This window comes from Rana temporaria, chromosome 2 (assembly GCF_905171775.1).
Source record: "Rana temporaria chromosome 2, aRanTem1.1, whole genome shotgun sequence".
In the NCBI taxonomy this organism is placed as follows: Eukaryota; Metazoa; Chordata; class Amphibia; order Anura; family Ranidae; genus Rana; species Rana temporaria.
The window spans coordinates 285,172,959-285,197,615 of record NC_053490.1 but is presented as its reverse complement, the minus strand read 5'-3'; the positions used below and the strand labels follow the sequence as shown (position 1 = coordinate 285,197,615).

At 49.0% G+C, this 24,657-nt stretch overlaps 1 protein-coding gene across 1 annotated transcript in view; it reads right to left on the bottom strand.

Moving 5' to 3' along the window:
- Window positions 1-24,657, bottom strand: part of STPG1 (sperm tail PG-rich repeat containing 1) — a 129,959-nt gene that overhangs the window by 97,116 nt on the left and 8,186 nt on the right. The window contains exon 2 of the mRNA XM_040337177.1: window positions 10,022-10,105. Coding sequence (XP_040193111.1) covers window positions 10,022-10,105 — 84 coding nt within the window. The remainder of the gene's footprint in view (window positions 1-10,021; window positions 10,106-24,657) is intronic.

Here is a 24,657-nt window from a genome sequence, read left to right as displayed (position 1 = left end):
ATAGGCCGCCTAAAGTTAGAGCTTAGCCCTACATGGAATAGTAATGTTAAGTATGCCCGCCGTTCCCGCGTCGAAATTCGAAATTTTTACGTCGTTTGCGTAAGTCGTCCGTAAATCGGTATTTACGTAGTTTACGTCCACGTCAAAATCAATAGGCCCGTGCGGCGTACTTAGCCGCAATGCACACTAGCAAATGTGCAGTAATAAAAAAAAAAGTCAAAAACGTAAGGTCAAGCCTTATTAACATAAAACACGCCCCCCTTACACACATTTGAATTCGGCGCCCTTACGCCCGCCCGCTTTAGGCTACGCCGCCGTAACATAGCAGGCAAGTACATTGTGAATCATGTACTTGCCTCGCTAACTTACGGCGGCGTAGCTTAAATGCCTTAAGCTACGCCGCCGCAAAGTTGCGGCAACGTACCTTAATCTAGGCAAGTAGGCGCATTTTTTATTCTTTCTTGCCATTTCAGAGACCTGCTTCACTCTTAAAGTGCTGCCAACAGTCATTTTGAATTTTTCCACAGATACAGACTTTATTCCCTCACATATATGGGACTTTTACTATTATTATTGTCAGTTATATTATTAACTCATTATTATTTACCACTACTACTTTTTTCATTGTGAATGAATGAATGAAAAACTTATATAGCGCGGCACATGCGAACTGAATTGCCTCTGGGCGCTTGTTGTTCCTGTCTCTTGACATCAAAAGAGTAGAGTTTTAATCTGTCTTCTGACGGTCGGGTGGTTTTCCTCCAACCGAATGCTGGTTGGTAAAGCGTTCCATAGTCTAGGACCTTGGAAAGCAAACCTTCTTTCTCCTTTGGACTTGTATTTGGCTTTGGGTACCTTGACCAGATTTTGGTCGGTGGATCGCAGAACGCGATTGGAATTGTGAGGTTCTATCTTGTCGCAAAGATATTGCGGAGCCTTCCCATGGATACACTTATGGGTCAGACAGAGTGCTTTAAAAGCAATTCTGTCCTTTACTGGCAACCAGTGAAGGGTTCTCAACGAAGGTGAGATTGATTCCCATGTTTTTTTCCCAGTCACTAGTCTGGCGGCCGTATTCTGAACGACTTGCAGACGAGAGATTTGGTACTTTGGGAGTCCGAAGTAAAGGGCATTTGCATAGTCCAGTCTGGAGTTCACGATTGTTCCTACCACAACTGCTACGTCTTCTTTGGGGATAAATGGAATAAGTCTGCGTAGTAGGCGCAACAGATGCGATCCGCTGACTACTGACCCTATTTGTGCATCCATGGTCATGTAGGTGTCGAAGATGACCCCAAGACTTTTGACTTTGGAGCTAGGGGTGATGATTTGGCCAAGAATGGGCGTGGGTGTCCAGGTTGTTGCCAGTTGACTCTTACGGCTGGCGTGAAACATAATAAGTTCTGTTTTGGAACTGTTTAACCAGTTCCCGACCCCCGCATGTACATATACGTCCACAATATGGCACGTACAGGCACATGGGCGTACATGTACGTCCTTGCCTATTAGCGGGTGGGGGGTCCGATCGGGACCCCCCCCGCTACATGCGGAGGTCGGGTCCGCACGGGGAGCGATCCGGGACCACGGCGCGGCTATTTGTTTATAGCCGCTCCGTCGCGATCGCTCCCCGGAGCTGAAGAACGGGGAGAGCCGTATGTAAACACGGCTTCCCCGTGCTTCACTATGGCGGCGCATCGATCGCGTCATTCCCTTTATAGGGAAGACACGATCGATGATGTCATTCCTACAGCCACACCCCCCTACAGTTGTAAACACATACTAGGTGCACCCTAACTCCTACAGCGCCACCTGTGGTTAACTCCCAAACTGCAACTGTCATTTTCACAATAAAGAATGCAATTCAAATGCATTTTTTGCTGTGAAAATGACAATGGTCCCAAAAATGTGTCAAAATTGTCCGAAGTGTCCGCCATAATGTCGCAGTCACGAAAAAAATTGCTGATCGCCGCCATTAGTAGTAAAAAAAAAAAAATTTATAAAAATGCAATAAAACTATCCCCTATTTTGTAAACGCTATAAATTTTGCGCAAACGAATCGATAAACGCTTATTGCGATTTTTTTTACTAAAAATAGGTAGAAGAATACGTATCGGCCTAAACTGAGGAAAAAAAATGTTTTTATATATGTTTTTGGGGGATATTTATTACAGCAAAAAGTAAAAAATATTGAATTTTTTTCAAAATTGTCGCTCTATTTTTGTTTATAGCGCAAAAACTAAAAACCGCAGATGTGATCAAATACCACCAAAAGAAAGCTCTATTTGTGGGGGGAAAAAGGACGCCAATTTTGTTTGGGAGCCACGTCGCACGACCGCGCAATTGTCTGTTAAAGCGACGCAGTCCTGAACTGTAAAAACACCTTGGGTCTTTAGGCTGTATATTGGTCCGGGGCTTAACTGGTTAAGATAACTCTTAGTCATCCAGTTTTCTATCAAAGAGAGACATTTCTCTAAACTGAGATGATGATCCTTTTTGTTGCAGATGCGAAAATACAGTTGCGTATCGTCTGCATATGAGTGATAGAGTAGTTCTTGGCTACTGATGATTTCAAAGAGAGGGCAAAGATAGATGTTGAAAAGCACCGGTGACAGGGGGGATCCTTGGGGGACTCCACATGACACTGTGCGATTTTCAGACGTGAAAGATCCCAGTTTCACTGTTTGTGATCGGTTTTCTAGAAAGGAGGAAAACCATGGTAAATCACCTTCTGCGACTCTGGCTACCTCAGCCAGTCGCGTCAGTAACAGTTTGTGGTCTACCGTGTCAAAGGCTGCGGCCTCAAGGGCGTCGTCCCATATTTTGAGTAATGCTGTTTCTGTCCCGTGTCCGGGACGGAAACCTGATTGAAATGGATCAAGTAGATTATGGGTATCTAGATGCTGTTGCAGCTGTTGTACCACTACTTTTAGGTGGCAGTGAGTTGGGTCCTTGGGGTCCAGGGTAGGTTTTTTCAAGATGGGCTGGAGTGTGCCCTCTTTCAGCAGGGAGGGCAGTATGCCTTCCTTAAATGACTGGTTTATAAGCTGCGTGATAGGTGGTGCCAGGATGTCGGCACATTCCTTCAGCAGTTTAGTGGGGATGATATCATTGGGCGCTGTGCTGTTTCGCAAAGTACCGAAGATATTTTTTGTGGCATCGATGGAGATGGGTTCCAGAGTGAACTTTGTTGATTGTAGAAAGTTTCTCTGGGTGTTATGTGGTTGATTGAGGGGGGGGGGGGTTGAGGGGGGTATTGTTTTGCAGAATGCTTTCCCGGATTCTCTCAATTTTGTTGATGAAGAAATCCGATAATTCATTGCAAAATTCTTGGGTGTCTGAATTGGGGACTTCAAGACATCCTGGATTCATGGTCTGGGTGACCATTTTGAAGAGTTTGCGGGGACGGTTTAGGGTGCTGTTAATAGCCATAGAAAAATTATGTTTCTTGGCTTTGAAGATTTCTTTATGATATTTTCTTGTTATTGCCTTGTAGGTGATGAGGTTTTCCTCTGAAGCGCTTCTTTTCCAGGCGGCTTCCGCCCTTCTGCGCTCTTGCTTCAGTAGCGACAGCTGGTTGTTGAACCAGCCGGACTTTTTTTTCTGGGTGCGGGCTTTGCGTTTCGGTGCTACTAAATCGGCTGACTGTAATAGGGCTGCATTTATGGCATCCAGTGTATCTGAGGCTGTTTGATGTGGATGGATTGTTTTGATTTTATTTCCCAAGGTAGATTTGAAGAGTTCCGAATGGAGCTTCTTCTGAGATCTAGTCCAGTGTATTGTCACCGGCTTGGGTGCTTTTATCACTGGGGGAATTTTGGAAATTATGAGAAATGACCCATTCATACATTTCTGCTTTGTCATACCAGGCAGGCTGTAGGAACAGTAGATGGAGAGCAAGGGTAGAAGTAGAGGAAAGGTTGAATTCAAATACTTATCTTTCCCTGCAGGGTATTTTGCTACTGTAAAATGTTCTGTTTAGCTGATCTTGATAATAAATCATAATGTCACATTCTTGTCAATGTAAACATTCTGATACTTTTTCTTTGGTTTTTAACTTGGGGTTAAATTAGTTCCAATTCTTCCCTCTTGTGCCCTCTAGTGACATGTAGGAAATAATATAATATCGTGTAAATAGTATACAGTACTCTCTTTCTTTTGGAGTAATTTTTGCCAGAAGCACATGTTTAGAGGTGGAAATTGTGTCAAAGTGATTTACATTCCAGTTGTCAACCACTCCAAAAAATGAATGGCATGAGACTATAAGCAGGTGGAATAGTTTCATGATATGTATTACTGGAAGAGATCCTACTACCATTCACAACACATGTATATCCACATAGAAATTGTAATAGTTCACATTCAAATAACAAAATGACATTGGGTAATTTTCTTGATTAGTAGACTGGAAGTCAAGTATGTGTTGGAAAATATTCTCTCCACCACTACCACTATACAACATAAATTTTCTAGAGACTCTATAACAGACCTGGGCAAACTACGGCCCGCGGGCCGTTTACGGCCCGGCGGACCTTTTAATCCGGCCCACCCCCGCCGCCGAAACCGCCGCCGCTGCCACGTTAATCACCGCGGCGGGGAACATTAGACAGCGTTCGTTTGAACAGCTGTTTTCCCCGCCGCGCATAGACACTCCCCCTTGGACGGATATGTCCAATCGCGAGCAAGGGGGAGTCACATAGACACTCCCCCTTGCTCGCGATTGGACAGATCCGTCCAAGGGGGAGTGTCTATGGCATAGACACTCCCCCTTAGACGGATCTGTCCAATCGCGAGCAAGGGGGAGTCACATAGACACTCCCCCTTGCTCGCGATTGGACAGATCCGTCCAAGGGGGAGTGTCTATGCGCAGCGGGGAAAACAGCTGTTCAAACGAACGCTGTCTAATGTTCCCCGCGGCGGTGATAACAGTAGGCAGGGCCGGGAGGGGTCACACGCAGCCACTTGTGCCAACACACGCAGCCACTTGTGCCAACACACGCAGCCACTTGTGCCAACACATGCAGCCACTTGTGCCAACACATGCAGCCACTTGTGCCAACACACGCAGCCACTGTGCCACCATAAATTGTCGCCACTGTGCCAATCACACGCAGCCACTGTTCCCAAACACAGCCACTGTGCCAATCACACGCAGCCACTGTGCCAATCACACGCAGCCACTGTTCCCAAACACAGCCACTGTGCCAATCACACGCAGCCACTGTGCCAATCACACGCAGCCACTGTGCCAATCACATGCAGCCACTGTGCCCATCAAACGCAGCCACTGTGCCAATAACACGCAGCCACTCTGCCCATCAAACGCAGCCACTCTGCCCATCACACGCAGCCACTGTGCCAATCACAGGCAGCCACTGTGCCAATCACACGCAGCCACTGTGCCAATCACACGCAGCCACTGTGCCAATCACACGCAGCCACTGTTCCCATCAAACACAGCCACTGTGCCAATCACACGCAGCCACTGTGCCAATCACACGCAGACACTGTGCCCATCACATGCAGCCACTGTGCCCATCACACGCAGCCACTGTGCCAATAACACGCAGCCACTCTGCCCATCAAACGCAGCCACTGTGCCAATCACACGCAGCCACTGTGCCCATCAAACGCAGCCACTGTGCCATCACATGCAGCCACTGTGCCAACACACGCAGCCACTGTGCCAACACACGCAGTCACTGTGCCATCAATTGTTGCCACTGTGCCCATCACACGCAGCCACTGTGCCATCAATTGTCGCCACTGTGCCCATCAAACGCAACCACTGTGCCATCACACGCAGCCACTGTGCCATCACATGCAGCCACTGTTTAATCAATTGTTATTGATTAAACAGTGGCTGCCTGTCCCCAGCCTCTGTCCCCCTCCTGTGCCATGTCCCCAGCGTCTGTCCCCCTCCTGTGTCATGTCCCCAGCCTCTGTCCCCCTCCTGTGACATGTCCCCAGCCTCTGTCCCCCTCTTTTGTCATGTCCCCAGCCTCTGTCCCCCTCTTGTGTCATGTCCCCAGCCTCTGTCCCCCTCCTGTGTCATGTCCCCAGCCTCTGTCCCCCTCCTGTGCCATGTCCCCAGCCTCTGTCCCCCTCCTGTGTCATTTCCCCAGCCTCTGTCCCCCTCCTGTGCCATGTCCCCAGCCTCTGTCCCCCTCTTGTGTCATGTCCCCAGCCTCTGTCCCCCTCTTGTGTCATGTCCCCAACCTCTGTCCCCCTCCTGTGTCATGTCCCCAGCCTCTGTCCCCCTCCTGTGTCATGTCCCCAGCCTCTGTCCCCCTCCTGTGCCATGTCCCCAGCCTCTGTCCCCCTCCTGTGTCATGTCCCCAGCCTCTGTCCCCCTCCTGTGCCATGTCCCCAGCCTCTGTCCCCCCTCCTGTGCCATGTCCCCAGCCTCTGTCCCCCTCCTGTGCCATGTCCCCAGCCTCTGTCCCCCTCCTGTGCCATGTCCCCAGCCTCTGTCCCCCTCCTGTGCCATGTCCCCAGCCTCTGTCCCCCTCCTGTGTCATGTCCCCAGCCTCTGTCCCCCTCTTGTGTCATGTCCCCAGCCTCTGTCCCCCTCCTGTGCCATGTCCCCAGCCTCTGTCCCCCTCCTGTGTCATGTCCCCAGCCTCTGTCCCCCTCCTGTGTCATGTCCCCAGCCTCTGTCCCCCTCCTGTGCCATGTCCCCAGCCTCTGTCCCCCTCCTGTGTCATGTCCCCAGCGTCTGTCCCCCTCCTGTGTCATGTCCCCAGCGTCTGTCCCCCTCCTGTGTCATGTCCCCAGCCTCTGTCCCCCTCCTGTGTCATGTCCCCAGCCTCTGTCCCCCTCCTGTGCCATGTCCCCAGCGTATGTCCCCAGCGTCTGTCCCCCTCCTGTGTCATGTCCCCAGCCTCTGTCCCCCTCCTGTGCCATGTCCCCAGCCTCTGTCCCCCTCTTTTGTCATGTCCCCAGCCTCTGTCCCCCTCTTGTGTCATGTCCCCAGCCTCTGTCCCCCTCCTGTGCCATGTCCCCAGCCTCTGTCCCCCTCCTGTGCCATGTCCCCAGCCTCTGTCCCCCTCCTGTGTCATTTCCCCAGCCTCTGTCCCCCTCCTGTGCCATGTCCCCAGCCTCTGTCCCCCTCTTGTGTCATGTCCCCAGCCTCTGTCCCCCTCTTGTGTCATGTCCCCAGCCTCTGTCCCCCTCCTGTGCCATGTCCCCAGCCTCTGTCCCCCTCCTGTGCCATGTCCCCAGCCTCTGTCCCTCTCCTGTGTCATGTCCCCAGCCTCTGTCCCCCTCCTGTGTCATGTCCCCAGCCTCTGTCCCCCTCCTGTGTCATGTCCCCAGCCTCTGTCCCCCTCCTGTGTCATGTCCCCAGCCTCTGTCCCCCTCCTGTGTCATGTCCCCAGCCTCTGTCCCCCTCCTGTGTCATGTCCCCAGCCTCTGTCCCCCTCCTGTGCCATGTCCCCAGCCTCTGTCCCCCTCCTGTGTCATTTCCCCAGCCTCTGTCCCCCTCCTGTGCCATGTCCCCAGCCTCTGTCCCCCTCTTGTGTCATGTCCCCAGCCTCTGTCCCCCTCTTGTGTCATGTCCCCAGCCTCTGTCCCCCTCCTGTGTCATGTCCCCAGCCTCTGTCCCCCTCCTGTGTCATGTCCCCAGCCTCTGTCCCCCTCCTGTGCCATGTCCCCAGCCTCTGTCCCCCTCCTGTGTCATGTCCCCAGCCTCTGTCCCCCTCCTGTGTCATGTCCCCAGCCTCTCTCCCCCCTCCTGTGCCATGTCCCCAGCCTCTGTCCCCCTCCTGTGCCATGTCCCCAGCCTCTGTCCCCCTCCTGTGCCATGTCCCCAGCCTCTGTCCCTCTCCTGTGTCATGTCCCCAGCCTCTGTCCCCCTCCTGTGTCATGTCCCCAGCCTCTGTCCCCCTCCTGTGTCATGTCCCCAGCCTCTGTCCCCCTCCTGTGTCATGTCCCCAGCCTCTGTCCCCCTCCTGTGTCATGTCCCCAGCCTCTGTCCCCCTCCTGTGTCATGTCCCCAGCCTCTGTCCCCCTCCTGTGTCATGTCCCCAGCCTCTGTCCCCCTCCTGTGTCATGTCCCCAGCCTCTGTCCCCCTCCTGTGTCATGTCCCCAGCCTCTGTCCCCCTCCTGTGTCATGTCCCCAGCCTCTGTCCCCCTCCTGTGCCATGTCCCCAGCCTCTGTCCCCCTCCTGTGCCATGTCCCCAGCCTCTGTCCCCCTCCTGTGCCATGTCCCCAGCCTCTGTCCCCCTCCTGTGCCATGTCTATAACAAGTACTCGTACCAGTTTTCCAACAATGATATTTACTGCTTTTTATAAAGAAATACAATTGATTTTATGCAGTATTGAGTTTAGCCTTTTGGCCCGGCCCTCCAAAATATTTTTAGTTTCTCATGTGGCCCCATCGAAAAAATAATTGCCCACCCCTGCTCTATAAGGTCCCTAAGCAAATGGAAATGGCACTCCCCTGCAATGGGAGAGGTAGTATATTCACTTTTTGGCGTGTTAGACGCCTGTGTGTCCCACCACATGCTGTGTCTACATCCTCTATTTGCTACAGGACACAGCAGTGAAGTTGGGTTAGAGCCACAGCACGTGGGGAGCACAAGCATCCGACACTCCCATGAATGCTGAATGCCAGTATCTTATGGAGATTGTATAACTAGAATGGAGGTAAGGTAGTAGACCTGGGCCACCAGAGAGGCGAGTTTACCACTTCTAATGTGGGGAAGAGCTGTTTGCATTTGTTTAGAGCAGGGGTCGCTAAAGTTTTGTAGGCAAAGGGGCAGTTTACTGTCTTTGAGGCTTTAGGGGGGCCGAACTATGGCCTGTGGGAGTAGAAAATTCCAGATATCAGTGCCACGTCATTGGTTTTGATGGGAGAAATAGTGCCCCACTTTTTATATCAATGAGAAGAATAGTGTCCCGTTGATGAAGTTCAACAGGGGGAATGATGCTCCAGCATTGGTGTCATTTTTACCTATACACAGACTGATGGCTCCAGTATCGGTAATCATAACTTTGCACCAGTACCATCCCGTTGTTGGTAATGTGGATTTCCTGTTCTGCACCTCGATTCCAAGAACAACCTCAGCCCCTCTGACACACCTGCTTGAATGAGAGTTAATGCAGCACTTTTAAGAACACGAGTATAGATACCTTTAACTCAGCTGCGAATTAGTACCAGGAAATAGACACAAGGGGCTAGATTCACATAGATCAGCGGATCTTTAGATCCGCGTGACCTATGTGATTTAAGATCCGCTGCCGCAAGTTTGAGAGGCAAGTGGGTAATTCACAAAACACTTACCTCCAAACTTGCGGCGGCGGATTATAAATCCCCCGGCGGAATTTAAATTCCGTGGCTAGGGGGAGTGTAGCATTTAAATCAGGCGCGTCCCCGCGCCGATTTATATGCGCATACGCCGTCCGCAAATTTTCCTGGCGTGCATTGCTCCCACTGACGTCGCTAGGACGTCAGTGGTTTCGGGGGGTGAGCGTAACTTGCGACGAGCGGTTTTGTGAATCGGCGTACGCAAACGACGTAAAATAAAAAGTCGACGCGGGAACGACGGCTATACTTAACATTGGCTGCGCCTCATAGAAGCAGGGGTAAGTATACGCCGGGAAAACCGCTACGTAAACGTCGTAACAACACTGCGTCGGGCCCGCGTATGTTTGTGAATTGGCGTATCTCGCTGATTTACATATTTCTCAACGTAAATCAGCGAGAACGCCCCCAGCGGCCATTTTTAAGTTGCAGTTAAGATCCGATGGTGTAACACAGTTACACCTGTCGAATCTTAGGCATATCTATGCGTAACTGATTCTATGAATCAGTCGCATAGATACACCGTCGTATTTCTCTCTGAATCTGGCCCAAGGTCGTTTAGTGGTAAATCAACCCATTGTATGACCATACAATTGCCAATTAAAAGAGGAACAGTGCTGAATAAAAAAAAAAAAAATGTGTCATGAAGGGTGTAAAACCTTCCAGGGGTCAAGCGGCTAAGGGAGGATTAAAAATTATTTGTTTATCATGTTACCTTTCTGCAAGTGTTCTGCCCATAGGTGGCTTTTCTTCTTTGTGCTCCTCTTCCTTTGAGCTCTTACACAGGGTGACATCATGCCTGTGCAAAAAAATTACAATCCATTAAAATACAAGTGTACTTAAAGCTTCACAATTCATCAGTATGTAATTGTTTTGCAAGTTTTTCTAAAGCAATTCTGTTACTATATAAAAAAACAAAAACAAAAAAAAACTTTAAATCAGCACCGCAAGTCAAGAAAAAGCTAAAACCCCATTCACACTTAACGATTTGGAATCGCAGGCAGAATCAGCCTAATTCTGCCCACAATTCCAAATCATACTTAAATTACATCAAAGCATGCAATGTATGTTTCGGTGCCATTCATCCTTAGTGGCATCAGAAACAAAGTGAAATATCGGCACAATTGTTGCTTGACAAAACGCACAAGTGTCACTGCAAAACACTTGTGTAAAAGTGAATGGGTCACCCGATGCGCAACATGCAGAAGAGCGTGTGAATTGCAAAAAGTATGGACACGCAAAATGTGAATAGCACCTTAGCTCTACAGGACATCAAAGACTGGCAGTGTGGGACAGGTAAGCGCTAAATATTTTTCATCAAGTAACAGTCAGTTTAATTTGTATCCTGTCCTTGAATAGCAGGTGCCTCAGGATCTCTGCACACATATTTAGTACCTTTGTAGAGCACCAGTGAAGTTTTAAATCCTGTAATTAAAACATTTTGACCAGCACCAATCCTTCCCCACACTTGTGACTTAGTAAAGCAAACCTACCCTTCACATACTGTATGTTGCCCAAACTGTATATCCAGGTGGCAGGATCCGGTGGGACTACACAGTAAATTATAATCAAGGTCAATTATAACCAGGCGGCAGTGGATTTTGTGTTACACTATGGGCCTGATTTACCAAGCCTTTACTCCATGACTCATGGAGTAAAAGCAGGAGTAGCAGCCGTTTGGCCATTTACTAAAGAAATACGCTGCTAGTGCAGTGTATTTCCCTAGTTACTAATGTGCTCCGTGCGCCCAGGAGAGGGTGCATTGTGCACCAGTACAGACCTGGCGCACGGCACATTAAACTGTAAATTGCGGGGGTTTGGGCGGGAGTTTATTGGGGGGGAGGTGGGGGGATGCAGGGGAAGTGAAGTGACATGTGTTTTAAAGTGTTTGGCGGGCCGAATTGAAAGGGAAAGTGTTTTTTGAAAACAGATCCCCGTACGCTTGCACAGTGCGCCTGAACCTCGGGAGGTTCATTTGCATACTGGGCATGCGCAGAGAGAAAAGTCAGGGATTCCCGTGCGCCTTGTCAGTACGCCGTGAAAATCTTGGTAAATACCAAGCGGCGTACCCGTGAATGCGCTGCGTGACGCGGCGCACGGGAATCTCCGAGCTGTTTTCAGCCCTGAAGGGGAACTCGGCGCCAAATTTCAAACTTGAAATCGGCGCGGGTCCCCCTTCAGGGCTACATTAGGCTCTTAGGCTTGGTCCGGAACGTGAGGGGTTAAACCCGCGCCGATTCGGCGCGGGGGTCCCCCCCAGATCCAAACCAAGCCCTCATCCCAAGCATGCAGTCTGGCCCGGACAGGAATGGGGGAGGGGACGAGCGAGCGGCCCCCCCCCTCCTGAGCCGTACCAGACCGCATGCCCTCAACATGGGGGAGTGTGTGCTGTGGGGGAGGGGGGCACTGCCCCCCCACCCCACAGCACTCTTGCCCCCATGTCGATAGGGACAAGAGCCTCTTCCCGACAACCCTTGCCATTGGTTGTCGGGGTATGCGGGCGGGGCTAATCGGAATCTGCGAGCTCCCTTTAATAAGGGGGCCCCCAGATGCCGGCCCCCCACCCTATGTGAATGAGTATGGGGTACATCGTACCTCTACCCATTCACATGGGGGAAATGTAAAGTAAAATAAAACACACCACACAGAATAAAATATTTTATTAATCTGCTCCGGAGCCCCCCCTTTCTTCTTTAGCTCTCTTAGAAGGGGGGGTTTCTTCTCTCCCGATCTTCCGCCGGGACCCTGGGCTTCGGTGATTTCTGCCGGGGGAGGGCGCCATCCCTCGGTCCTCTCCGGAGCCTTCCGCCGGATGCCCCCACCCCATTTAAGCTCTTTTTCATTAGGGAGGGGCATCCGGACTTCGGGGTCTTCTGCCGGGGGATGGCGCCTATCCCCCGGTCTTTCCGGTGCCTTCCGCCAGGGTTCCGGTCTTCCTGGTCTTCTGCCGGGGGTGCGCCAACTCCCCGGTCTTTTCTCTTCTGTCTTCTCTGCTCCCTCTTCTGCCTGGCTCCCCCGCGGAGCCAGGGCTTTCTTCCGTCTTCTTTATTCTCCCTTCCTTCCTTCTTCTGCCTGTCTCCTCCGGGAGCACAGGGCTTGTCTCCGCTGTCTTCTTCCTTCTCTTCCATTCGATGTTGACACGACGAGGTCCGGCGCTGGAATGCCGTCTGAGCAGTGGGCATGGACTTATATAGGGCAATGCCACCATGTGACCTCAACCCATGTGACATCACATTCCCATCATGCCCAGGGAATGTGATGTCACATGGGTTGAGGTCACATGGTGGCATTACCCTATATAAGTCCATGCCCGCCGCTGACACGGCATGTCAGCGCGGAACCTCGTCGTGTCAACATCGAATGGAAGAGAAGGAAGAAGACAGCGGAGACAAGCCCTGGGCTCCCGGAGGAGACAGGCAGAAGAAGGAAGAGAGAAGAAAGAAGACGAAAGAAAGCCCTGGCTCCGCGGGGGAGCCAGGCAGAAGAGGGAGCAGAGAAGACAGAAGAGAAAAGACCGGGGAGTTGGCGCACCCCCGGCAGAAGACCAGGAAGACCGGAACCCTGGCGGAAGGCACCGGAAAGACCGGGGGATAGGCGCCATCCCCCGGCAGAAGACCCCGAAGTCCGGATGCCCCTCCCTAATGAAAAAGAGCTTAAATGGGGTGGGGGCATCCGGCGGAAGGCTCCGGAGAGGACCGAGGGATGGCGCCCTCCCCCGGCAGAAATCACCGAAGCCCAGGGTCCCGGCGGAAGATCGGGAGAGAAGAAACCCCCCCTTCTAAGAGAGCTAAAGAAGAAAGGGGGGGCTCCGGAGCAGATTAATAAAATATTTTATTCTGTGTGGTGTTTTTTTTTTACTTTACATTTCCCCCATGTGAATGGGTAGAGGTACGATGTACCCCATACTCATTCACATAGGGTGGGGGGCCGGAATCTGGGGACCCCTTTATTAAAGGGGTCTCTCAGATTCTGATAAGCTCTCCGCCCGCATACCCCGACAACCAACGGCCAGGGTTGTCGGGAAGAGGCTCTTGTCCCTATCGACATGGGGGCAAGAGTGCTTTGGGGTGGGGGGGCAGTGCCCCCTCCCCCACAGCACACACTCCCCCATGTTGAGGGCATGTGGTCTGGTATGGCTCAGGAGGGAGGGGGGCGCTCGCTCGTCCCCACCCCCATTCCTGTCTGACCAGACTGCGTGCCTGGGATAAGGGCTTGGTTTGGATCTTGGGGGGGGGGGCCCACGCTATTTTTTTTGGCCCCGGTTTAACCCCTTATGTTCCAGACCAAGCCTAAGAGCCTGGTATGCACCTGGAGGGAACCCACCTTATTTTTTTGGGGGGGGGGTCTGGAGTTCCCCTTCATGAACAGCGATCTGTCATTTACACATGTCAGTCCCACCCCCCCCCCTACAGTTAGAACACACCCAGGGAACATATTTAACCCCTCCCTCGCACCTAGTGTTAACCCCTTCCCTGCCAGTGGCATTTTTTGAGTAAGCAATGCATTTTTTACAGCACTGATCGCTAGAAAAATGCCAATGGTTCCAAAAAACTGTTCGATGTGTCCGCCATAATGTCGCAGTACCGATAAAAATCGCTGATCGCCCCAATAACTAGTTAAAACAACAAAAAAAAAAATTTGTAGACGCTATAACTTTTGCAAAAACCAAACACTAAACGGTATTTGCGATTTTTTGGAACCAAAAAGATGTAGAATACGTATCGGCCTAAACTGAGGGTTTTTTTAGTTTTTTGAATATATATTTTTGGGGATATTTATTATAGCAAAAAGTTAAAATAATTTTTACATATGTGGGCGGGACTTACGCAAGTCCCGCCCACATATATAAACATCGTTCAAACCACACATGTGAGGTATTGACGCGTGCATTAGAGCGAGAGCAATACTTTTACCACTAGACCTTCTTTGTAACTATAAACTGGTAACCTGGAAAAAAAAGAAAAAGGTCGCCTATGGGGATATTCACGGAATTCATTTTGGCCCCATTGCAGGAGTGTTTCCAATAGTAAAGCGTGACATGTAAGGTATCTATTTACTCAGTGTAACATCATCTTTCACATTATCCCCAAAAATTGGGCTCACTTTTGTGTTTTGTTAATTTTTAACCACTTGAGCCCGGACCATATTTCTGGTCAATGACCGGGCAAGTTTTTGTGATTCGGCGCGGCGTCGCTTTAACTGACAATTGCGCAGTCGTGCGACGTGGCTCCCAAACAAAATTGGCAACCTTTTTTTTCACACAAATAGATTATTAAATGTGCGTGTTTACTTCTGTCTTTAACACCTCCCCTTCAGGCTGGAAAGCATCAGATCAGGGGAAACAAAAAAAAAAAGCTCTCATTCCATTGCAGCTTGGTTCCTACATGTGTGATGAACTGAGCATGCTCAAACACTTAGAAAAAAAATATCCTTTCTTTTTAAAAGGTGAAAAACACTCATTGGATGCTCATAGAGCGTGGTTTGGATTAATTGCAGGTGTGCCCAATTACAAGCTCACCCAAACTAGAGACTGCAATTTGTTCATGTGATTTCAATTGATTCATTACTAGCACTGTTATAAAAAGCTTGGATCGATCAGTCCTCAGCTGCCCTCAGAAGGGGCAGGCTGGCAGAAATGCTGTTGCTAAACACAAATGTGGTTTGTTTTATTTTGCCAATGGTTTTGGTTTTGGTTTATTTTTAAATGATGTTCACTTTGATGTATTTGTCTATGTGGCCTTATTTTATGAAAAATGTGTGAAGCTATGGTTAATTAGAATTTTGAAATGTATTTTTGTTTGTTTGTCTTTTTTTGCTTTCCTTGTTTTGTTGACCAATAAAAATTACTTTAAAATTGTTAAGTTTGTCTTTTGTTACTTTTTCATGCTACATATGTTGACAGCTGCAGCTGAACTAGGTTTGGGCCTAACAAATTATGTGTGATTTTTGTCTAAGCTTCTTTCCTGGTGTGTAATCATGAAATGTTTGCCATGTTTATTCTCCATGACTTTAAAGACAAAAACTGGTAAGTATTTTATTTATTCTGCAGTGGTCCTCAGCCCTCAAGTACCCCCGACAGGACATGTTTTGGGGATTTCCCTTATCAAGAATTGCTGTCCAGACTGTATTTTAAAGCACATGTGCAAGATGAAGGAAAACCTGCAAACATGGCCTGTGGGGGGGGTTTGCTATTGGTGGACAGGCTTGACGTGCTGATTTACAGCACTGTGCTTAAATCTAGCGCAAGGCAATCCTATTCAAATTGTGGGTGTTTGAGGGAAGCCAAGTGAGTGTTAGAACCCCTGCTTTGTGTTTTTTTATTTTTGTGTTGAGCTTTGTGTCCCTTTTCTTAAAATTGGCTTCACTTCCTGTCACAGCTGAACAGGAAGTGAGGTTAAAACCCTACCAGTGTCATTTCTTGGGGACACCGGTCAATCTAACTAGTGTCCCCATTAAGCAAATTGCACTCCAGCACTGCTGTGTACACCCCAAATCATGGGTCTTCAAACTACGGCCCTCCAGTTGTTCAGGAACTACAATTCCCATCATGCCTAGTCATGTCTGTGAATGTCAGTGCATTACAAGGCCTCATGGGATGTGTAGTTCTACAACAGCTGGAGGGCCGTAGTTTGAGGATCCCTGCCCCAAATGATTATTTAGTTTGGGGTTTAGTAAAGGCAAAGCCACTCTGCAGTACAAGCATAGTTGCTGAAAATCAGAGAGGAAGCACTGATGGTTTTAACATCCAATCCTGTAGAAGCAAAGTTGTTTTGTTTTCTTCCTTGCTTTGCACTTGTAGGAGTGGATTTGCCTTTAGTAAATGGACCCCAAAGTCCAAGATCCCTAATAATTTGGGGTGTACACAGCAAAATGCTAGAGTGCAATTTACATAATGGGAAACTATTTAGATTGATCTCTGTGTCCCCAAGAAAAGATATTAGTAAGGTTTTACCCTCACTTCCTGTTTGGCTATGTGACAGGAAGTGAATGAATTAGAAAGGGTGAAGACACCTCACAAATGTTGTCACTATCAGGGGTGCAGACATCCCCAAAAAAATGAGCAGATAATACTTATTTGCAAATTAATAATTTTTTAGTTAACATTGGGTGGGGTGCTCTAACACACACATTCCTACATATTAGCAACGCTGTATCCTGGCCTATTGGCATGGTTATATTTTCTTAGGCCTCTCAATAAAACTCTATGAAATTTGTGCTTAAACTAGAACCAGGGGCGGACTGACAACTCATGGGGCCCCTGGGCAATAGAAGATTATGGGGCCCCTCTGGCTTACAGATGACCACCACGCCAGGAGGTAGTGCAGAGGCGGGCAGCTAAAATCTTGGGATATTCACATTAAAAGCATGTCATTTTTGGACATATCGGGGACAGATCTAAAAAAAACACAGATTTTTACATACTGTCCCTGGTTTTACTGAGCCTGGCAACCCGGATGGGGCCCTCGGGCAGTGCCCGAGTGACTCAATGGTCAGTCCGCCCCTGACAAGAACTATAATCAACAAGCGCAGCCCCCCCTCGGATCACCACACTGGACCACCAGGGATGCCCACCCTGGACCACCAGGGTGTGCAAAAACAAAAAAAATATAGAACAAAAAAACAAAAAGCATTAAAAAATAAGAAAAAAGATGCCAATCAGTGCCCACAAATGGGCACTGACTGGGAAAATCAGTGCCACCCCACAGTGCCCATCCATGCACAGTGCCCACCTATCAGTGCCCACCTGTGCCACCCATAAGTATCCATCAGTGCCACCCATAAGTGCCGCCCATAAGTATCCATCAGTGCCACCCATAAGTGCCGCCCATCTGTGCCGCCCATGAGTGCCCATCAGTGCCGCCATATCAGTGCCCGTAATTGAAAGAGAAAAACTTATTTACAAAAAAATTAACCTAAAAAAAGAAAAACGTTTTTTTTGTTTCAAAATTTGCAGTCTTTTTTTAGTTGTTGCGCATAAAAAAAAACGCAGAGGTGATCAAATAACAACAAAAGAAAGCTCTATTTGTGGGGAAAAAAGGACGCCAATTTTGTTTGGGTACAGTGTTGTATGACCGCGCAATTGCCATTCAAAGTGCGACAGTGTTGAAAGCTGAAAATTGGCTTGGGCGGGAAGGTGCGTAAGTGCCTGGTATGGAAGTGGTTAAGGGAATCCAGTGCCCCCCCAGAACTAGTGTGTGGGTCCCCTGAAAATTACTGGGCGGGGTTATACAAAAACAGGGTGTGACCTTGACAGGAAGGGGTGGGTCATTTTTCTATTAGGAGGTGCAGATATGTAGTCAGGCCTAGGGCAGAACCAAACCTAAATATACTACTGCATATTAGGGCTTATTTAGACCGGAACCGATTTACAGCGTGTTTTTATATTGTGGGAGGAAACCCACGCAGGCACAGGGAGAACATGCAAACTCCATGCAGATGCTGTCACGGGCGGGATTCGAACCAACGACTCTTTTGCTGCTAGGTCAAAGTGCTATACACTACACCACTGTGGTGAACGAACATGATTGCAGCTGAAAGCATGAGAACTTTTTTTTTTTTTTTTCAATACCATGCTTTCCAGCCTTATTGACCCCGCCTCTCTCCATAAAGAGGACCTGTCACACACTAGTCCTATTACAAGGGATGTTTACATTCCTTGTAATAGGAAGAAAACTGATCATTTTTTTTTTATTTTTTTATTTCAGTGTAAAACATTATAAAACTAAATAAAAATAAATAAGAAAACCCCAAAAAAAAATTTTAAAGCGCCCCGTCCCGACGAGCTCGCGCACAGAAGCAAACGCATACGCGAGTAGCGCCCGCATATGAAAACAGTATTCAAACCACACAAGTGAGGTATCGCCGCGATCGTTAGAGTGAGAGCAATAATTCTAGCCCTAGACCTACTCTGCAACTCAAAAAATGCAACCTGTAGAATTTTTTAAACGTCGCCTATCGAGATTTTTAAAGGGTAAAAGTTTGACGCCATGCCACGAGCGGGCGCAATTTTTAAGCGTGACATGTTGGTTATCATTTTACTCGGCGTAACATTATCTTTCACAATATAGAAAAAAATTGGGCAAAATGTATTGTTGTCTTATTTTTTACTTCAAAAAAGTGATTTTTATCCAAAAAAAGTGCGCTTGTAAGACCGCTGCGCAAATACGGTGTGACAAAAAGTATTGCAATGACTGCCATTTTATTCCCTAGGATGTCTGCTAAAAAAAAATATATAATGTTTGGGGGTTCTGATTAATTTTCTAGCCAAAAAATTGTGATTTTCACATGAAGGAGAGAAGTGCCAGAATTAACCCGGTGGGCAAGTGGTTAAAGTACTCATGGCTATAAAGAATAGAGTCATTGCTCATTAAAAAAATAAATAAAAAAAGGGGGTCCCTCCAAATTAAATTACCAGGCCCTTCAGGTCTGGAATGGATATTAAGGGGAACCCCGCCGTAAAAACCAAAAAAAAAAAAGACGTGCGGTTCCCGGCAAATATCCATTCCAGACCCTTCAGGTCTGGTGTGGATTTTAAGGGGAACTCCACCCCAAATTGAAAAAAAAAATGGCGTGGAGTCCCCCTAAAAATCCACACCAGACCCTTATCCGAGCACGTTGACCTGGCCGGCCGCAGAAAAGAGGGGGGGACAGAGTGCGGCCCCCCCCCTCTCCTGAACCGCACCAGGCCACATGCCCTCAACATGGGGAGGATGTCCCCATGTTGATGGGGACAAGGGTCTCATCCCCACAACCCTTGCCCGGTGGTTGTGGGGGTCTGCGGGCGGGGGGCTTATCAGAATCTGGAAGACCCCTTTAACAAAGGGGACCCCCAGATCCTGGCCCCCCCCCTATGTGAAATGGTAATGGGGTACATTGTACCTCTACCATTTCACCCCCAAAAAAAAGTCAAAGTGTTAAAAATGACAGTAGCCGGTTTTTGACAAATCTTTTAATAAAATCTTCTTTTCTTCTTTCCTTCGTGTTTCTTCCGCTACTTCTTTCTTCTCGTTCACATCTTGCCCGACGTCTTCTTCTATCTTCTCCGTCCGTCCTTCCGCCTTCTGGTCCCGCATCTTGCCCGTTGTCTTCTCCGTCCGCCTCCTCGTCCGCATCTTGGGTCTTCTGCGGTCTTCTTCTCGGTCCGCCGCCTTCTCGTCCCCGGACACAGCGTTTGAATTTGATTTGGCCGCCGTTTTCCCGCTCCTGGGACCCGCCCCCCTCTGACGCCACAAGTAAACTCCTTAGAAGGTCATGTGCGTCAGAGGGGGGCGGGGTCACATGAGTGTGACACGGCGGGAATTCAATTTCAATCGCGCCGCCCGGAGAAGAAGTTCCCGCCGTGTCACACTCATGTGACCCCGCCCCCCTCTGACGCACATGACCTTCTAAGGAGTTTACTTGTGGCGTCAGAGGGGGGCGGGGTCACATGAGTGTGACACGGCGGGAACTTCTTCTCCGGGCGGCGCGATTGAAATTGAATTCCCCCGCTGTGTGACGCTCTGCGACCCCGCCCCCCTCTGACGCACATGACCTTCTAAGGAGTTTACTTGTGGCGTCAGAGGGGGGCGGGTCCCAGGAGCGGGAAAACGGCGGCCAAATCAAATTCAAACGCTGTGTCCGGGGACGAGAAGGCGGCGGACCGAGAAGAAGACCGCAGAAGACCCAAGATGCGGACGAGGAGGCGGACGGAGAAGACAACGGGCAAGATGCGTGACCAGAAGGCTGAAGGACGGACGGAGAAGATAGAAGAAGACGTCGGGCAAGATGTGGACGAGAAGAAAGAAGTAGCGGAAGAAACACGAAGGAAAGAAGAAAAGAAGATTTTATTAAAAGATTTGTCAAAAACCGGCTACTGTCATTTTTAACACTTTGACATTTTTTTTGGGGTGAAATGGTAGAGGTACAATGTACCCCATTACCATTTCACACAGGGGGGGGGGCAGGATCTGGGGGTCCCCTTTGTTAAAGGGGTCTTCCAGATTCTGATAAACCTCCCGCCCGCATACCCCCACAACCACCGGGCAAGGGTTGTGGGGATGAGACCCTTGTCCCCATCAACATGGGGACATCCTCCCCATGTTGAGGGCATGTGGCCTGGTGCGGTTCAGGAGAGGGGGGGGGCCGCACTCTGTCCCCCCCTCTTTTCTGCGGCCGGCCAGGTCAACGTGCTCGGATAAGGGTCTGGTGTGGATTTTTAGGGAGACTCCACGCCATTTTTTTTTTCAATTTGGGGTGGAGTTCCCCTTAAAATCCACACCAGACCTGAAGGGTCTGGAATGGATATTTGCCGGGAACCGCACGTCTTTTTTTTTTTTGGTTTTTACGGCGGGGTTCCCCTTAATATCCATTCCAGACCTGAAGGGCCTGGTAATTTAATTTGGGGGAACCCCTACACATTTTTTGGTTTGTTTTATGAATGAATCCTTTTAGAATTGTCAGAGCCGACAATTCATTATAGCCGCGTGTGAAATTTTAAATGACTTTTTTCCTTCTGAATGTCACTTTGTGCAGGGGGAGTTCTAAGTGCGGGAAAAATGCGCTATTTCACATGCTGACATTACACCCCCCCCCTAGGTACGAAATTTAAAGGAATATTTCACTTTTATTGTTTCACTTTAAGAATTATTAATTTCACTGCTCCCGAAAAAACGGCCGTTTAATAAAATAAAAAAAGCATTGATACATGTTCCCTGGGGCAGGACTGAGGTCCCCAAACACTTTTTAGGACAAAACTTGCAGATTAGCCTTTAAAATGAACACTTTTGATTTCTCCCATAGACTTCAATAGGGAGTTCGGCGCGGCTTTACATATTAGTTTCAATGCGCCGGCTGCTACGCTGGTTCATGCGCCTGATTAAGCCTCCACCCGGAGTACTAATTAACGCATGAACCAGCGCAGCGCACAGAGCATAGTAAATCAGGCCCTATGTGATTTATTATTGCTCTGTGTCTTTAAGCTCTGCTCCCTTCTGTCTAGCTGAACTCTCTCTCTCTCTCTCACTGTAGTTCCTTATATACCCCTCCACTTCCTGTCTCTCTCTCATTAGCCATGTATATCTACCATGCTGAAACATCTTTCCATGTGGCTTACAACACCAATGTTTTTCTACCTATGAATATCCATCATTAAACAGAGCATTCAAATGGATTAATCTTCTGTCTCTCTAACAGTGAGTTTATTCATTGAGTTAAGCTGTCTGAATTGATGCAAGGGATAAATAGAACACCAGGTCGTGTAAGCCCTACATGAAGCTGGAGATAAAGTTTATGGCCTTGTAGTTGAGTCAAAACACTGGGAGTCGCCTGGTGCTGCCCACCCAACCCTCTACACATAATTATTTTTAACCCCTCCCTGCTGTAGCCAGGAGGAGGCCTGGCAGTGATCCATAAGAGTTCTCTCTCGATCACTAAACCAGTCCTTCAGAACACACTTCCATTCATGGAATCCCTCTCCCTACAACTTCAAACAAATCCACAGGAGACCATCCATATCTTACTCTGCTATAGACCGCCGGGTCCAAAATTGCAGCTTCTCACATCTTTGACAGAATTTCTGTCCACTTACACACTAAACAGCAAACATTTTTTGCTGTTTGGGGATCTCAACCTTTGGGCCAACTCCTCACAGGATCACGTGGCCGTCGCCTGCATTGACCACTTGGAAGGACTAGGTCTGCAACAACTAGTATGTGGGCCCACACATGCTTCTGGGCACACCCTCGATCTTATTTTCAGACAAAATCTGGAAGTAAAAATTCTGGAAAATGAGTCGTTACCATGGACAGACCACCATGTGTTTATGCATGGGTCCGCGTCGTCTTTTCCCGTCGGGTACGTCGTTTCCCTAAGTCGTTCTTGAATACGACTTTACGTCAATGACGCACACGTCGGCGTCATTGACGTTTTACGCAGAGAACTGGAGCATGCGCACTGGGCTATTTTAAGCCCGGCGATTGCGCAGTTCGTTCGAATCGGGGGCACGCTTAATTTAAATACAAGCCGCCCCCTTGGATTTACGCGGGGATACGCCGGGCCAATTACACTACGCCGCCCCAAACTACGGAGCAAGTGTTTGGGGAATACAGCACTTGCTCCTGTAGGTTGGGGCGGCGGAGTGTAAATGGCTTACGTGACGCCCGCCCGAAATCTACGGGAATATGGCCCAGGAACTCTTAGTCCCTTAGCAAAGTAACACATAAGGAGTGACCACCACATTACATCACCTTCTGCTTCCCTAACTAACCCAAACCTCCTCCACATTCCCAAGACCCGCTACAAATCTAAAGGAGAAGATTTGCAGTCCAAGGACCACGGCTATGGAATGCTCTACCCATGGACATCCGCATTGAAGAAAACCATCGGGCCTTCAGAAAAAAACTTAAGACCCACCTCTTCTGAAGACATAGGACGGCACTGGATGCAAAAAGCGCCTTGAGGCGATTTAGTTCGCATTTGTAGCGCTATACAAGTTACTCACTCATTACTCAAATGTAATAGAGATGGAGATGGGGAGATGTGTAATTCCATGCACTTTAATCAATGGAAAATGGTGTTTGATGCACTTTAACTTGAGAATTGCCGCTGACAGAAATGCCAAAACTATAAAAAAGGGAACAACAGTGCCACAGTCAAAAACCTGCAGCTCACAATTTAAAAAAAAGGGGGCAAGCACTGGACAAAAAAAAAGCGCGCAGCAACCAAAAAAGTGGGGTATACAGCACTGTCTACAGCACTAAATGTTATGTAATGCAGTGTAAGACACTGCACTCCACTAACACACTACAGTATAATGCAGTAAAACTGCACTGACGCACTACAATATAGCAGTCCTTTGTGAAGTGCATAGATTATTCAGTGATAGCTTTTTAAATTGACATAAAAATTCACTATATGGCAGTATATCTGGAGAATACAACCGATGTGCTTGATACAGATTTCCTACTCACCAGACGAATATAATTAAAAAGAAGGTCAATCAGCGCTCTAGTGGGTAGGGTCTTTTAGACTTGCTTGAACATCAATAGAGGTAACAGAAGACTTATGTTTATATCCACCTCTCCTCCATGATACACATCAAAAATAAGAAAAGGAAGGATCCATAGCATAATTTTTTTTTAATAATTGATTAAAACAAGTAACAGAATGCCTGCTTACATTGATATGTGCCTTCTCCCGGCACTGAGGATAGCCCCCATGTATCACTAAGCAGTAACCATCACCGCCCGGCTCACCTTCCTGGATCAGCGTGCGTTCCACTGCCGTGGTTGAGATAAAACCGGAAGTCTGGGACCCGAAATTTTGTGACCGGAATGCGCCTCAATGTGCAATAATCAGATAAAACCTGACTCAAATATTTAGACTCTTAAGCCCTGTAGGAAAGACCGCGGCTTCATCCGCGGCCTAGCGGCACACCGTACCTACCGCTTCATCGGCAGGTACGGTGGCCTAGCGGCACACCGTACCTATCGCTTCATCCGCGGCCTAGCGGCACACTGTACCTACCGCGTCTTAGGAAAGACCGCGGCCTAGCGGCACACCGTACCTACGCCCAGAAAACAACCCTAGAACTGCCCAGAATAACCCCCCCCACCCCTGGAGGACCCCATCCACCACCAGTTAACAACCAGCTTCCCCAGCATAGCCAATCCACCCAGCTGACAGCCCCCCAGCCTGGGTCCTGTGTCTTGGTCGGCGGTCATCTTGGTACACCCCAGCAACAGAGATACCTTGCACACTATACCCATCAAACCCCCCCCCCCTCAAACTCCACCAAACCCCGCGGCCCAGGAGGATCCCTACTACCCCCCCAGTTACCCCTGAGCCTCCGGTCGCAGATGCTGCAGACCCCCAGACTCATAGCCCCTGGCTTGGGCCTGATTTTTAGCTGGTGGCCATCTTGGTACACCTAGACTTTGTGACATTTTTTTCTCCTGACTTCAGGCTTGAGTCTGAAAGCCAGACTCTTCCCCAGGGCTAGAACTGCATTCCAGTAGCTACCGGCGCACGCATCCTAGGTGTAGGACGTATGGACCATGGGATGTAGATAGGTAGGGCCCCCCCAGCCTACGTCGCCGCGGTCGAGTGGCCCCCCGCACCTCCCCATCAGGTACCAGCCTGCTACCTCCCTGTAAATGGGTCCCCTACCGCTCTCTCCGGACTCAAGCCACAACACAATAACCACCAGTTGGTAAACCACCCCCCCCCCCCCCCCCCCCCCCCATCGAGGTCACCACCTTTGCAGCATTTTTATCCAGGGCCACGTCCGATCGCCCCGTGGGGGTCAGGAAGGAATTTTTTTCCCCCGCCACGGCACATTGGCTTAGCATGGACAGGGTTTTTTTCGCATTCCTC